Source organism: Neoarius graeffei, chromosome 15 (genome assembly GCF_027579695.1).
Source record: "Neoarius graeffei isolate fNeoGra1 chromosome 15, fNeoGra1.pri, whole genome shotgun sequence".
Lineage (NCBI taxonomy): Eukaryota > Metazoa > Chordata > Actinopteri > Siluriformes > Ariidae > Neoarius > Neoarius graeffei.
Genome location: NC_083583.1, coordinates 52,761,390 through 52,777,295, shown reverse-complemented (window position 1 = coordinate 52,777,295; position 15,906 = coordinate 52,761,390). Strand labels below are relative to the sequence as shown.

The following is a 15,906-nucleotide window of genomic DNA, read 5'->3' as shown; positions in this document are numbered from 1 at the left end:
CCACACAGAAAGGCCCTCGCCAGCCCCGGGGCTCGAACCCAGAACCTTCTTGCTGTGAGGCGACAACGCTAACCATTACAACAATAGTATACTAAAATAATCATTAAAAAAATATACACCGAATAAGAATAATAGTTATGAAAAATAATAATAAATTTGAACAAAGTTGCATGGTAAATATAAGCACAAAAACTTATACAGTAGAAAAAACAAATGAGACTGAGACATAATAAAAGGATTTTGGGCAGCACGGTGGTGTCATGGTTAGCACGGTCGCCTCACAGCAAGAACGTTCTGGGTTCGAGCCCAGCAACCAGCCAGCGAGGGCCTTTCTGTGCGGAGTTCGCATGTTCTCCCTGTGTCCGCGTGGGTTTCCTCCGGGTGCTCTGGTTTCCCCTACAGTCCAAAGACATGCGGTTAGGTTAGGGGTTGTTTTACAATCAGGGTACAAAGTTTGTGTCACAGGGGTCCAAAATTCAAACTGATTCAAACTGGTTCTTGTACCAGTTTTTAAGTGAAGGACAAGTTAAAGAACAGATACGCATGTGTAATAGTTTGTATTATAACAAGATTAAGTGTAGCTTTAAGCAGGGCTGGGAGAAACAAATGAAGTGATTCTCGGAGAGGACTTTTTTTTTTTTGACAATTCAGAATCCGCTACTTCCATAGTGCTTTTAAATATAAGGCTGTAAGCTTTGTGTTAGTTGTCTCTAATATTTATGTCCCAATATCTTGACCACGTTTTAGGATGAAAATAATCATTTTAGATATGTTATTTTATATTGAAAAATTAGCTGTCTCGGAGAGGACATTTTTTTGACACAATTACATACTAATTTGATCAAAACAGTCTGAAAACTTACTGGCATTCAACATTAAAACTTAACTATGTTTCCAATGATATGGAACCAAATATGTGTTTTATGGTATAAAGAATGATGTAAGTGCATCCCTTTTGGAGCTACCTGTGGTCAAAAAAGCACTTTTTCTAAATGACACGAGTAATTTTGCTAAATATGACATATATTGCCATACATTCAATAGAGCTGTCACAGAGCTACAATAAACAACCAAGTTTATTAGGTCAAGCTTTTTGATATTGAAGATAAGTGTTAAATGTGATTTTTAGCTTGCGTACCCCGATTGTAAAACAACCCTTGTGCTTTTAAAAGGATTTTGTGACTGTCGATCAATAAAAATAAATAAAACAGCGTGTCTCAGTTCCAAGCTGCAACACTGCAAACTGTGGAAAAGTTCGAGGGGTGCGAATACTTATGCAAGGCACTGTATATCGAGATATTATTAAATATAAAAGCTTGACATCGACAATATGAAAGTATTATATGATGTTTGAGATCATTTCTACAGTTTTAACCTGTTAACTAAGATAGATAAATTTAAAAAAAGTTAAAAAAAAAAAAAAAGTTTGCCACCTGTGATGCTAGCTGTGCTCTTCATTCGTGGCTACATAACGGTAGCTAACCCGGAAGTGCTAGCTGAGCTGAAGCTCCAGTGCAGGAACTGGACAGGCTGGAAATAATTTGTCAGCAAAGAATAAAACTAGAGATGGGGAAGTGGAAAAAAAACTAGCTATCACTGTGTTGTACTGAAGCCATGTTGTTACTTACATTGCTGTGAGCGTCCGTGGCCTGAAGCAGCCGCTCTCGGATTTGCTGCGCGGTGACGGTTCCGGTTAGCGACGCCGTTGTCATGGTCCTGCAGTGAGGGTGAGGGCAGGCACTGCAGTCTACAGCTGATTAGAAGCGCTGTGAGAGATGTAACCGGATGCACTCCATCACTCCGTGTCTGTCCGCTCGAACATCACTCATTACATCAGGGAAAAGTTGGACAAATTAACAAAAGAAGACATTACACCGCTCTCAGCGCCTCTCTGTCAGCTGCCTCGGCTGAACCAATAGCTATAAACACAGCTCCCACACAGCCTGATGGGAAATTTCAGTCCTCTATCAGGCCGAAGTCCAAATGGCTTCCTGTTGGACGCGGAGTGCACTACGTAAGCCCGTTTCCTTCCACATGTAGTGCACGTTTACATCGAGTACTGACGTATTTGGGATTCAGCCCAAGAAATACCATCCTGTGAGAAGTCCCTCAGAGCCGCAGCGTTGTGTTTCAGACAGTATGGATGGAGAATGATGGTGCGTTCATGTGCTGTGGGAATTATGGTAAATACCAAACGCCGACATGGAAAGCACACATGAACGCCCCCTCTTGTGGTGTTTTCCACTGGGCAACTCGTAGAACATTTTGATACACGAGTTGCCGAGATGAGATGAACTTTAACCTTTTCAGCATGGCGGCGAGCGGCTTATGAACCAAGAAAGAAGTGGTTTTCACCTACGGAAAGCTGACGCTCAGCTTTTAAACGAGTCATGTTATGTATATTATATTATTATAATATGTATATTATAGCCGAATACAAAATATTCTGTGGCTGTCCAAAGAACGCCAACAATGATCTCGATACTGGCTACTCTCATTGTGGCTCCAGCCAAATTTCCAAAAACTGCGTGGCATTCAATGCGTTAAGAAAATCTCGACTTGTCATGATCAGGAAATATTCAGCATTATTTACCTTTTGACTTCTGATAACTCATATTCCTGCTGCAGCTGGTGAACAAGGCAATCTATAATTGTTTTAGCCAAATAACAGGCCTGATTCTGAATCTGGTCCACCATCTTTAATTTGTCAACAACAACAAAAGCATGTGAACACAACACACTGGTAAATACCACTTCCCAACTGGAAAATATCATCTTCCCATAGCACATGAACGCAGCATGAAAACTAAATAACAACAACAAAAAGAATGAATGAATAAAAATTCACGAATATACAACAGCAAGAGTTCAGCAAGAATACAAAATATATGTCCACACATGCTTTTTTTTTTAATCATATGTAGTTCTCTCCACAATTATTGGCACCCCTTTCAAATATATATTTTTTAAAGTGTTGGAAAAAAAATATCCCCGTTTTTGTGAAGTCGCTTCATCTCACACTGGAAAAAAAAATGAGAAAAAGCCAACATTTAATGGAAATAAATGTACTCAGAGGGACAGGCCCGGCCCTTACCACCCTAGGCAAGATTTTAGGTGGCGCCCCCTCCCCAACACCAGTTAAAGCTTTGTCTTAAAACATTCTTTTATTTAAACACAAAAATTGCACGTTCAAAATACTTAATTAAAGGCATTAAATAAAGAAATTGCCCATTCAAAATATTTAATACTGAATTAAAGAAACAAATACAAAATATGAACTGAATATCTCATCTCATTCATCTCATTATCTCTAGCCGCTTTATCCTTCTACAGGGTCGCAGGCAAGCTGGAGCCTATCCCAGCTGACTACGGGCGAAAGGCGGGGTACACCCTGGACAAGTCGCCAGGTCATCATAGGGCTGACACATAGACACAGACAACCATTCACACTCACATTCACACCTACGGTCAATTTAGAGTCACCAGTTAACCTAACCTGCATGTCTTTGGACTGTGGGGGAAACCGGAGCACCCGGAGGAAACCCATGCGGACACGGGGAGAACATGCAAACTCCACACAGAAAGGCCCTCGCCGGCCACGGGGCTCGAACCCGGACCTTCTTGCTGTGAGGCGACCGTGCGAACCACTTACACCACCGTGCCACCCCTGAGTAAATTTAACTTGTACATTTGTGAGTTTAATTACTCATGCTGTAATTAAATCAAAAGGTGCTTCAACAAAGTATTAGTTTAAGGGTGTGCACACTTATGCAACCAGCTTATTGTACATTTTTTATTTTTTATGTTTTCCCCCCCTAACAGATTTGTTTTTCAATTGAATTGTACAGGTTATAGGTCACATTAAAGGTGGGAAAAGTGTTGAAATTATTTATCATGGTCTTGGTTTTTTTTTTTACATCAGAAAAAAAATCATTTTAATGGGGTGTGTACACTTTTTATATCCACTGTATATGCGAACATACTCACTGGCCACTTTATTAGGAACACCCATGCACTTGCTGTTTGATGCGGTTCTCTAATCAGCCGATCCCTTGACAGCAGCACAATGCATCAAATCATGCAGATACAAATCAAGAGCTTCAGTTCATGTTCACTTCAAACATCCGAATGGGAAAAATTGTGATCTCAAAGTGTGACTTTCACTGTGGCATGGGTGTTGGTACCAGGTTCGAGTGTTTCAGAAACTGCTGATCTCCTGGGGTTTTCACACACAACAGTCTCTGGAGTTTACACAGAATGGTGCGAAAAACAAACAAAAAAACATTGAGTGAGCAACAGTTCTATGGATGGAAATGCCTTGTTGATAAGAGAGGTCAGAGGAAAATGGCCAGATTGGTTTGAGCTGCCAGGAAGGATATAGTAACTCATATAATCACTCTTTACATCCGTGGTGAGCAGAAAAGCATCTCAGCATGCAACAGCAGAAGAACACACTGGGTTCAACTTCTGCAGCCAAGAACAGGGACTCCTATTAAAGTGGCCGGTGAGTGTAAATGCCTTCACAAAAATCAATATTGGAGGGATCATGCCATTTTTCTTCGTTTACACTGAAATCAACTTAAATCACCTAACTTTTTAAAAATTTCTTTCTTCACTTCGTTCAGCTGTTTGTTGACAGGTGGGTTGTCACTGACGTGCATCATTTTCAGAAAATAAAATAAGTGGAACAAGAGGGCGGATGAAATCTCATCTCATCTCATCTCATCATCTCTAGCCGCTTTATCCTGTTCTACAGGGTCGCAGGCAAGCTGGAGCCTATCCCAGCTGACTACGGGCGAAAGGCGGGGTACACCCTGGACAAGTCACCAGGTCATCACAGGGCTGACACATAGACACAGACAACCATTCACATTCACATTCACACCTACGGTCAATTTAGAGTCACCAGTTAACCTAACCTGCATGTCTTTGGACTGTGGGGGAAACCGGAGCACCCGGAGGAAACCCACACGGACACGGGAAGAACATGCAAACTCCACACAGAAAGGCCCTCGCTGGCCACGGGGCTCGAACCCGGACCTTCTTGCTGTGAGGCGACAGCGCTAACCACTACACCACCGTGCCGCCGCGGATGAAGTCATATCGATTAATCTCTCCTAATATGAACAATAAGTAGTTTGTGTGTATAACTTCAATGTTCAACTAAACAGGTCACACTGTGGATTCCTCATGTTCTCCCAGTGTATTTCCTTCAGGTTCTCAGATTTTCTCCTTCGTCCTAAAAACATGCCAGTTAGTGGACTGGCTACACTAAATTTCCCATGGGTGTGTGCACGGTGCCCCGTGACAGGGTCCAGTTCCATTTTATGCCCGGTATTGCCAAGATCGGCTCTGGATCCACTGTGAGCCTAACCAGGATAACGCAGTTACGTTAACTTCAAAATGAAATGTGTTTGGTTTCAAACCTGCACGCACACACACACCACCAGTTTCATTATCCATTTTCCCAAAATGATCAGATAGGACAAGGTAATGGAAGTCACATTTAATAGTTTAATAATGTTTTTCTTGCAAAGAACAAAAATGACTTTTGCATCTTAACTGACTAAAACCATCAGCTATTCTGTCAACATTTATACAGTTATCGTTTAGTCATTTGTATTAAAATGTTTCTCATTTAATAAAAGAAAAGAACGGGAGTATTATTTACCTTTTAACCCACTGGAAGCTCTCTAATTCAACAGAATTTTTTTTTTGAGAAAAACATAAGATTTATTTCAGGGCACAGCTCTATGAGCCAATGCACGTGCAGCTGATGATCGCAAGCACATCAACTGACATGGAAATTTATGCAAGCTGTCAGTTTGACACGAATAAAGACAGCATGATCAACGTTAGTCCTTAAGACTTTCAAAATAACCTTAGTTGATCCATAAGACACTGGCTTAGTGGATGCAATGGAGGAAGTGACTGACAAATTTCCTGCTCCACAGGCTCTCGAGAAGGCGAAGCCAGAGATGAGCATCCCACTACCGGAAAAGAAAAGTGTTGAGGATTGTCCTTCATCTTAGTGTCCAGGCTCAGAATGTAGTGGGTTATGATCCGAATAACCTGAGGACAAAATTGGACACACACAGGATAAGAAAATGACAAATATCAACAGCAGATAACATTTGTCAGTGGAAGATACTGTTTGCAAAGCAAAACACTTTATTGTTCTTCCTAGAGTTCTTATTATTCCCTTTTTCCCCCTTCTAGCTGAATTTCTGTGAATAATTCCTGAAGAACTGCTTAACATAGAAACTTCGTTCAAACTTTGTTGCGTAGGTCACTGAACCCAAATGACACTTAAGCTATGTTATTTTCATTTTTCTACACTTTATACTTTTTAAGATATTAAAGGGGAACAGAGGGCAATATATAGAGTAAATATAACAATAAAACACACATTGACGAACCTTATTCAAGACTTACAAAAGTTTTTTGTTCTAAGGTTGGAAAGTTATAGTGTTTTGAAAGTAGCTCGAGCAAACTATTTCCGCAGTTTGAACAGCCCGCCATGATATTAATTTTATCCAATCAGAATGCACGTTCATTTTCTCTGCGTAACACTCATGACGTATGTATGTGCCCAGTTGTGTTGGCTCATTGAGGTTGGGAATAGCACGTGTGAAATACCCGTTTCTGCCTCTTGCGACGATTTCGCAAGTCCACGGGTGGCGCCTATCTCATTGCAGCAAAGAAATTCTGCTGGACTCGTGAGCAACTCCACGTTACATTTTCCGCACGAGCACCACGCCGTGTCACCTGCACGCAGACGCTCTGCCCCACGCTTGCCATGCCCATGGTCAGCATCAGTCTCATCCTCGCCGTCATCCGAGCTTTCTTCTCTCATTTCATCACCGGAGTCGAGAGTACCTCTCCTAGGTTCAAACTGGTACCCTTCTAAGCCATAGCCTGCTTGCAGTGTGTCTTGCGGGATCTCTTCGTATGATTCGACAGAGCTGTCGCTTTCACTTCATGCGCCCGACGCCATGATTACACGCTTATCTCCTCTATTTCGGAGAGTTCCGCTAGTGCAGTGGGTAGCGCTGACATCACGGTCTTTTAAAAATGGCGACTCTTGTGCGGTTTAGCATATAAAGTATTATATTTACAATTACCAAGATATTTCGTTGTTTTCTAGTATATAAATTTGATAGAATACTTAAGAATACGTTACTTTGTCACATCAGCAACCGTATATATTATATTTTGTACCCCTTTAAAGAAAACTAGTAAAAAGTCCGGCGGAATGACGCAGCGTGAAGGTTAATTCACAATCGTTCACCGAAGGTGACACGAATGTCGGTGAATAAAAACAGACAAAGTCGAGGTTATTATTCACCGATATTCACTGAACCTGAGGCGGATAATTGTTTTAGTATAAATATACAAGTGATTATTTTTTTAAAGATCATATTAAAATATTTACACTACCGTTCAAAAGTTTGGGGTCACCCAGACAATTTAGTGTTTTCCATGAAAAGTCACACTTTTATTTACCACCATAAGTTGTAAAATGAATAGAAAATATAGTCAAGACATTTTTCTGGCCATTTTGAGCATTTAATCGACCCCACAAATGTGATGCTCCAGAAACTCAATCTGCTCAAAGGAAGGTCAGTTTTATAGCTTCTCTAAAGAGCTCAACTGTTTTCAGCTGTGCTAACATGATTGTACAAGGGTTTTCTAATCATCCATTAGCCTTCTGAGGCAATGAGCAAACACATTGTACCATTAGAACACTGGAGTGAGAGTTGCTGGAAATGGGCCTCTATACACCTATGGAGATATTGCACCAAAAACCAGCTAGAATAGTCATTTACCACATTAGCAATGTCTCATCTCATCTCATTATCTCTAGCCGCTTTATCCTTCTACAGGGTCGCAGGCAAGCTGGAGCCTATCCCAGCTGACTACAGGCGAAAGGCGGGGTACACCCTGGACAAGTCGCCAGGTCATCACAGGGCTGACACATAGACACAGACAACCATTCACACTCACATTCACACCTATGCTCAATTTAGAGTCACCAGTTAACCTAACCTGCATGTCTTTGGACTGTGGGGGAAACCGGAGCACCCGGAGGAAACCCACGCGGACACGGGGAGAACATGCAAACTCCACACAGAAAGGCCCTCGCCGGCCACGGGGCTCGAACCCGGACCTTCTTGCTGTGAGGCGACAGCGCTGACCACTACACCACCGTGCCGCCCATTAGCAATGTATAGAGTGGATTTCTGATTAGTTTAAAGTGATCTTCATTGATAAGAACAGTGCTTTTCTTTCAAAAATAAGCACATTTCAAAGTGACCCCAAACTTTTGAACGGTAGTGTATTTCAAACTTCCAAAGCAGCATGTAAATGTAATAAAGGCGCGGCGCAGACTTATCTATGCCGAGTCACATCAAATACTTTGTTTTCAAATCGATAAAATTAACCACAACTCCACTTTACCTTTGAATAGTTTTAGACCAAACTTTGTATCATCCTTAGTGCTTTTAGGAACGGCATTTTCTTTCATCATTTGTAATTCTTCCTCACTTACGGTGACGAAGCAAATGGCTGCCGTTTTGCCGAGTCGCTCAAGAAATAGTCCAAGTCTCTCAACCAATCAGTGCACGCGATTTTCTATAATCACCTCTGTATTTATACTAAATATGCTTAAATGATCGTTCCTCTGCCCAGTTTGTTGTCATGAATTATAAAAGTTTCAATTGAAATGGGCATTTGTGGAAATGGCGGCACGGTGGTGTAGCGGTTAGCGCTGTCGCCTCACAGCAAGAAGGTCCGGGTTCGAGCCCCGTGGCCGGCGAGGGCCTTTCTGTGTGGAGTTTGCATGTTCTCCCCGTGTCCGCGTGGGTTTCCTCCGGGTGCTCCGGTTTCCCTCACAGTCCAAAGACATGCAGGTTAGGTTAACTGGTGACTCTAAATTGACCGTAGGTGTGAGTGTGAATGGTTGTCTGTGTCTATGTGTCAGCCCTGTGATGACCTGGCGACTTGTCCAGGGTGTACCCCGCCTTTCGCCCGTAGTCAGCTGGGATAGGCTCCAGCTCGCCTGCGACCCTGTAGAAGGATAAAGCGGCTAGAGATAATGAGATGAGAACTGTACATAGTTTTAGCACTTATTGACTACCATTATACCGTACAGAACACGCCTCTTCCTATAGAGACCGGTGTGTGCGTCATTCCACCGGACATTAACGCTGCTGTAGAAAACACCAGGCGAGTGAAAAATTCTGCTAGTCATTTCTTGTTAATCTTTTTTTTCTATTTTTTCTTCATGAATGAATGTATAAATGGCCTCGCTACAAATTAAAAAACACACCTAACAGAGAGTAAACGATCTATCGGGTTACAACTGGGACGGAAAGCTCAGGGGCGTCAATAGACCGTTTGCACATGACGTCACATGTCCCATGACCCTCTCTGATTCAGCAGTGTCCACCATCTTTGTGGAATCACACATGTGTAGCAACAAGTACCTTAACACGAAATGCCGCAAATTTGCGCAGGTATCGGCTGCTTAAACAATTCTGCTAATGCTGGAGACAGATTGTTTAGTTAACCCGCTGTTAAAATGCCAGAAAGACCCCAAACGGAAGATCTAACCCGTGGACAACGGAACTATTCAGCTTGCAAATCTGAACAGTTCGGACATAAGAGACCAGCTACAAAATGTCCGAGTATGTGCAGATCATTTCGTAAAGGGTGATTTATATTTCTACCGTTTATGTGAACCATAGACAAAATATATACAGTATAACGACGCAACATACTGTAAGTGATATACATGTAAGCGCTACTCCAGTTTATATTGCAGTTACAAATGCAGAGCACAAAGCCCCAGGAAAATGTTGCCTTAGAAGACGTCAATAATTAGATTGTTTTTTTTTTTGTGTAGCATTTGCCCACATCAGGAACCTACTAGATCCTTACAGTAAACTTGCGCTAAACTTTTTTTACGCGTTCATCTGCTTCCCAGTGACGAAGCTCGTAGTTAACACCAGGTAATTCACGATGTCTGTGTAATTCACGCTCGGCTACATCCGTACATCGTCTTCATACTCTACAATATTGCTGTACGGATCCACCCCTGAACATTCTTTTATCTTTTTCCCTGTACCTGACCTTGTCACAATTATGGTGCGTTCATGTGCTATGGGAATTATGGTAAATACCAAACGCCGACATGGAAAGCACACATGAACGCCCCCTCTTGTGGTATTTTCCACTGGGCAACTCGTAGAACATTTTGATACACGAGTTGCCGAGATGAGATGAACTTTAACCTTTTCAGCATGGCGGCGAGCGGTACAAGACTAGCTTATGAACCAAGAAAGAAGTGGTTTTCACCTACGGAAAGCTGACTCTCACCTTTTAAACGAGTCATGTTATGTATATTATATTATTATAATATGTATATTATAGCCGAATACAAAATATTCTGTGGCTGTCCAAAGAACGCCAACAATGATCTCGATACTGGCTACTCTCATTGTGGCTCCAGCCAAATTTCCAAAAACTGCGTGGCATTCAATGTGTTAAGAAAATCTCGACTTGTCATGATGAGGAAATATTCAGCATTATTTACCTTTTGACTTTTGATAACTCATATTCCTGCTGCAGCTGGTGAACAAGGCAATCTATAATTGTTTTAGCCAAATAACAGGCCTGATTCTGAATCTGGTCCACCATCTTTAATTTGTCAACAACAACAAAAGCATGTGAACACAACACACTGGTAAATACCACTTCCCAACTGGAAAATATCATCTTCCCATAGCACATGAACGCAGCATTACTCAATTCATGATATATTTGCGAAAAATTACAGTTCGCCAACGTACTCTCCTCGGTCACCATGGATGCTAGATCACAAAGATGGTGGACGCAACAAAATCGGAGACCATCACAGGAGATTCGTGACATAAGTGTAAACGGTCTATCCACCGGATGGCAGGCCTTTCAATTACATGAAACCTGCGACGGATAATGTCGTAGGCGCCCAAATTAAAAAGGCGCCAAAATTCAGGTCATGCGCCCAAAATATGCTACCAAAAGTAAAAAAAAATGAAATGTTGATTAAATAAACTTGGCTGCATAAAACCCAATGTCTTGATTTTCTTTAAAAATACAGAAATTAGGCGGCACGGTGGTGTAGTGGTTAGCGCTGTCGCCTCACAGCAAGAAGGTCCTGGGTTCAAGCCCCGGGGCCGGCGAGGGCCTTTCTGTGTGGAGTTTGCATGTTCTCCCCGTGTCCGCGTGGGTTTCCTCCGGGTGCTCCGGTTTCCCCCACAGTCCAAAGACATGCAGGTTAGGTTAACTGGTGACTCTAAATTGACCGTAGGTGTGAATGTGAGTGTGAATGGTTGTCTGTGTCTATGTGTCAGCCCTGTGATGACCTGGCGACTTGTCCAGGGTGTACCCCGCCTTTCGCCCGTAGTCAGCTGGGATAGGCTCCAGCTTGCCTGCGACCCTGTAGAAGGATAAAGCGGCTACAGATGATGAGATGAGATAATGAGAATACAGAAATTAGCGAGAATTAGCATGTATTTCTCATAATTGATGTGAAATCCGCACCATTCCCATGTTGTTCCGGGTTCGTCGGTCGAACTAGCCGTAAGCCTTGTGCAGAGGTTTCAATCAATGGCGATCGGCAGGCCATGATTTCGTGGAGGAGTGAGATTCGCGTACCAATGACCAGAGCGGGATTTCCACATTAGGTAAATCATCTTTCTTCTTCTTTTATACTATTGTTTTACGGCAGTTGGCAAACAGCTTTTAGGTGCATTACTGCCACCTTCTGGACTGGAGTGTGAACCAGAACGTTTACTACCCTACTGTGCTAAATTCTCCTAATATTTCCTGTATCATTTAACGTAAAATAGCCCTATAGCCCACATTATCTGACCTCAACTGCAATATCTCTCGATATCTAGTTTCATATGATTTAAATCAGGTAAAAGACTGAATAAAAGAGAGCTATTCAAGACACAACTGTGTGTATTTAAGATACAGCTGATCTTGCATCTTAAATCCACACAGTTGTGTAAGTGTGGGTGGAATCAGTGACTTGGAGCTTGGTCCTCTTGTTGATGATGGTCTTAGACACCGGCCTTTCATTTAAACTAAGATCTTTTACCCGACTACATGCTGTGAATTGCGCTGCCGATTCTTGTGATGTGACTGAAAAAGCTTTTGTGTCGCAGGTCCGCTACAGGTTCGTCTCTTTGATGGCAACAGTGCAGAACTTGCTTTTTCATTCACAGGCTCCTTTCCTCCAGGCTCTCCTCAGGTCCCGACACATCTTTTACATACTAACTAACTGGATTCTAATTATTTTTATGCTGTAGACATTTTGCAATAAAGGTAAAAATAATTCATAGATTTCTTTATTTATTCATAACTTTGTAGCTAAAAAAGCAGCAGGTTTAAAACACACAGCGCTGGGGGTAAAAACAGCACTTTGCGTGTGCAGAAAAGCCCAAATTACCCTGTATCACGACAGAAAAAGCCCAAATTCAGAAATACAGGGTGTAGCGCAAATTATGTGATTGAAAGGCCTGAATGGCATTGTAAATGAATGGTGACATCTTTGTGAATTGTCAACAGTTAGCTGTCACTGCTGCAGTCTCTTCTGCTCTCTCTCATCTATCTGTTAATATCTAACTTCTCCATCTATTTCATTTCTTTATCTCTCTCCTTCACTCATTCTCGCTTTCAACCAACCAACCTTAATATCTTCATCAACTTTCCCATCTCTTTCTTTAACTCTTATGTCTAAACTCTGTGTCACCCCTTTCTCTTTCAATCACTATCTATCTACAGTGGTGCTTGAAAGTTTGTGAACCCTTTAGAATTGTCTATATTTCTGCATAAATATGACCTAAAACATCATCAGATTTTCACACAATTCTTAAAAGTAGATAAAGAGAACCCAGTTAAACAAATGAGACAAAAATATTATACTTGGTCATTTTTTTATTGAGGAAAATGATCCAATATTACATATCTGTAAGTGGCAAAAGTATGTGAACCTTTGCTTTCAGTATCTGGTGTGACCCCCTTGTGCAGCAATAACTGCAACTAAACGTTTGCGGTAACTGTTGATCAGTCCTGCACACCGGCTTGGAGGAATTTTAGCCCATTCCTCCGTACAGAACAGCTTCAACTCTGGGATGTTGGTGGGTTTCCTCACATGAACTGCTCGCTTCAGGTCCTTCCACAACATTTCAATTGGATTAAGGTCAGGACTTTGACTTGGCCATTCCAAAACATTAACTTTATTCTTCTTTAACCATTCTTTGGTAGAACGACTTGTGTGCTTGGGGTCGTTGTCTTGCTGCATGACCCACCTTCTCTTGAGATTCAGTTCATGGACAGATGTCCTGACATTTTCCTTTAGAATTCGCTGGTATAATTCAGAATTCATTGTTCTATCAATGATGGCAAGCCGTCCTGGCCCAGATGCAGCAAAACAGGCCCAAACCATGATACTACCACCACCATGTTTCACAGATGGGATAAGGTTCTTATGCTGGAATGCAGTGTTTTCCTTTCTCCAAACATAACGCTTCTCATTTAAACCAAAAAGTTCTATTTTGGTCTCATCTGTCCACAAAACATTTTTCCAATAGCCTTCTGGCTTGTCCACATGATCTTTAGCAAACTGCAGATGAGCAGCAATGTTCTTTTTGGAGAGCAGTGGCTTTCTCCTTGCAACCCTGCCATGCACACCATTGTTGTTCAGTGTTCTCCTGATGGTGGACTCACGAACATTAACATTAGCCAATGTGAGAGAGGCCTTCAGTTGCTTAGAAATTACCCTGGGGTCCTTTGTGACCTTGCTGACTATTACACGCCTTGCTCTTGGAGTGATCTTTGTTGGTCGACCACTCCTGGGGAGGGTAACAATGGTCTTGAATTTCCTCCATTTGTACACAATCTGTCTGACTGTGGATTGGTGGAGTCCAAACTCTTTAGAAATGGTTTTGTAACCTTTTCCAGCCTGATGATCATCAACGATGCGTTTTCTGAGGTCCTCAGAAATCTCCTTTGTTCGTGCCATGATACACTTCTACAAACGTGTTGCGAAGATCAGACTTTGATAGATCCCTGTTCTTTAAATAAAACAGGGTGCCCACTCACACCCGATTGTCATCCCATTGACTGAAAACACCTGACTCTAATTTCACCTTCAAATACTTTTGCCACTCACAGATATGTAATATTGGATCATTTTCCTCGATAAATAAATGACCGAGTATAATATTTTTGTCTCATTTGTTTAACTGGGTTCTCTTTATCTACTTTTAGGACTTGTGTGAAAACCTGATGATGTTTTGGGTCATATTTACGGTATGCAGAAATATAGAAAATTCTAAAGGGTTCACAAACTTTCAAGCACCACTGTATGCAAGCACGAGTATTTGTTTTAGGAAATGCAGATCTAGCCGTTGATTTGATGTTGTGTAAGTCCTGGCAGCACTGTGGATACTCACAGGATCATGCAGAACATGATGAAGATGTTCCACAGCGCTATAAAAATGCGGAAGTAGCGCAGACTCAGTAAAAACTCCCGGATGTTATCACCTGGAAATGAAAGGAGATCACCAGCTCATGTTACACTTCAGTCACACTGATACAGCAGTAGTTATAGGTCTATAAGTATTGGCACCTGTAGTTGATCGGCCCGGATCATCGCCGAATCCGTGCGACTGCGTCTCTTTCCTTTTCCTGTCATTACACACAGCACAACACGACACGACAGGTTAAAGATTTACGAACATGATATCAGGTAACCATGGCAATATCTAGTAGGCGTACTTACAGTTTAAAGTTTAAAACCGCCCCGGCGTTCATTAACAAAGTGCTGAAAAACAACAAAAACCCAAACAGATGCGTGACGTGGAAAGTCTGAACATCAACAACATCAACACTGCTGAGCTGTCTATCTGTTTCACAGCACACAGTCTGTGATTATGCTCTCAGTCTGAATAAAGTACAACCCCTGCCTGAAAACTCAAAATCATACTTATTGAAAAGTGTATGATTAATTTATTTTTACCAGAAAATTAACAGATCGCCGATCATCTTGTTATCCTACAGCCTCCGCTTCTTCTTCTTCTTCTGGCAGCATTAAAGTGTTGAACAATGACTGTAAACTCACCGGCGCCACCTGCTGGTCAAGACTGATTTCATTCTGCAACAGCAAATAATAATCTCATCTCATCTCATTATCTCTAGCCGCTTTATCCTGTTCTACAGGGTCGCAGGCAAGCTGGAGCCTATCCCAGCTGACTACGGGCGAAAGGCGGGGTACACCCTGGACAAGTCGCCAGGTCATCACAGGGCTGACACATAGACACAGACAACCATTCACACTCACATTCACACCTACGGTCAATTTAGAGTCACCAGTTAGCCTAACCTGCATGTCTTTGGACTGTGGGGGAAACCGGAGCACCCGGAGGAAACCCACGCGGACACGGGGAGAACATGCAAACTCCGCACAGAAAGGCCCTCGCCGGCCATGGAGCTCGAACCCAGGACCTTCTTGCTGTGAAGCAACAACGCTAACCACTCCACCACCATGCCACCAGCAGTAGCATACTGAACCTAAATAAATTACTAGACACATAATCTGCATTGCCCAGGTTCCCAGGCTATTCTTTTTTTGTAGGATAATAACGAATATCTGACCATTTTGATCTTTTATAGACATTTGACTGGTCCCTGTAAGTAAAACTTTTTTTTTTTTTGGTACAAAAACTGCAGCTTTTATTTAAGAAACTATGCAAAAATGTTTCCTTTTGGTTACTAAGGTTCAGGTTAGATTTCTGTGTTGGGACAGTATTAATGAGCTGCATTAATAGTTACGTCAAGGTAAACGTAACGCAT

The 15,906-nt window shown here is 42.0% G+C and overlaps 2 protein-coding genes across 2 annotated transcripts in view; both read right to left on the bottom strand.

The window, feature by feature from the left end:
• Positions 1 to 2,356, bottom strand: part of LOC132899581 (mediator of RNA polymerase II transcription subunit 26-like) — a 20,309-nt gene extending 17,953 nt beyond the window's left edge. Inside the window, exon 1 of the mRNA XM_060941600.1 lies at positions 1,629 to 2,356. Coding sequence (XP_060797583.1) covers positions 1,629 to 1,712 — 84 coding nt within the window. The 5' untranslated portion in view covers positions 1,713 to 2,356. The remainder of the gene's footprint in view (positions 1 to 1,628) is intronic.
• Positions 2,357 to 5,494: 3,138 nt separating this feature from the next.
• On the bottom strand, positions 5,495 to 15,163 carry smim7 (small integral membrane protein 7). The gene is made up of 5 exons (XM_060940566.1): positions 15,074 to 15,163; positions 14,837 to 14,878; positions 14,684 to 14,742; positions 14,508 to 14,598; positions 5,495 to 6,072 (listed from the first exon to the last, which is right to left on the bottom strand). The coding sequence occupies exons 1-5, from the start codon at positions 15,097 to 15,099 to the stop codon at positions 6,057 to 6,059; spliced, it is 234 nt and encodes a 77-aa protein (XP_060796549.1). The 5' UTR covers positions 15,100 to 15,163; the 3' UTR covers positions 5,495 to 6,056.
• Between the last annotated feature and the right edge of the window lie 743 nt (positions 15,164 to 15,906).

Coding starts and splice junctions, on each gene's coding strand:
- smim7 (XM_060940566.1), bottom strand. CDS start 15,099: ATGATCGGCGATCTGTTAATTTTCTG. Junction 14,879..15,073: donor GGCGATCTGTTAATTTTCTG/GTAAAAATAAAT, acceptor GTTGTTTTTCAG/CACTTTGTTAATGAACGCCG. Junction 14,599..14,683: donor TCCGGGCCGATCAACTACAG/GTGCCAATACTT, acceptor TTTCATTTCCAG/GTGATAACATCCGGGAGTTT.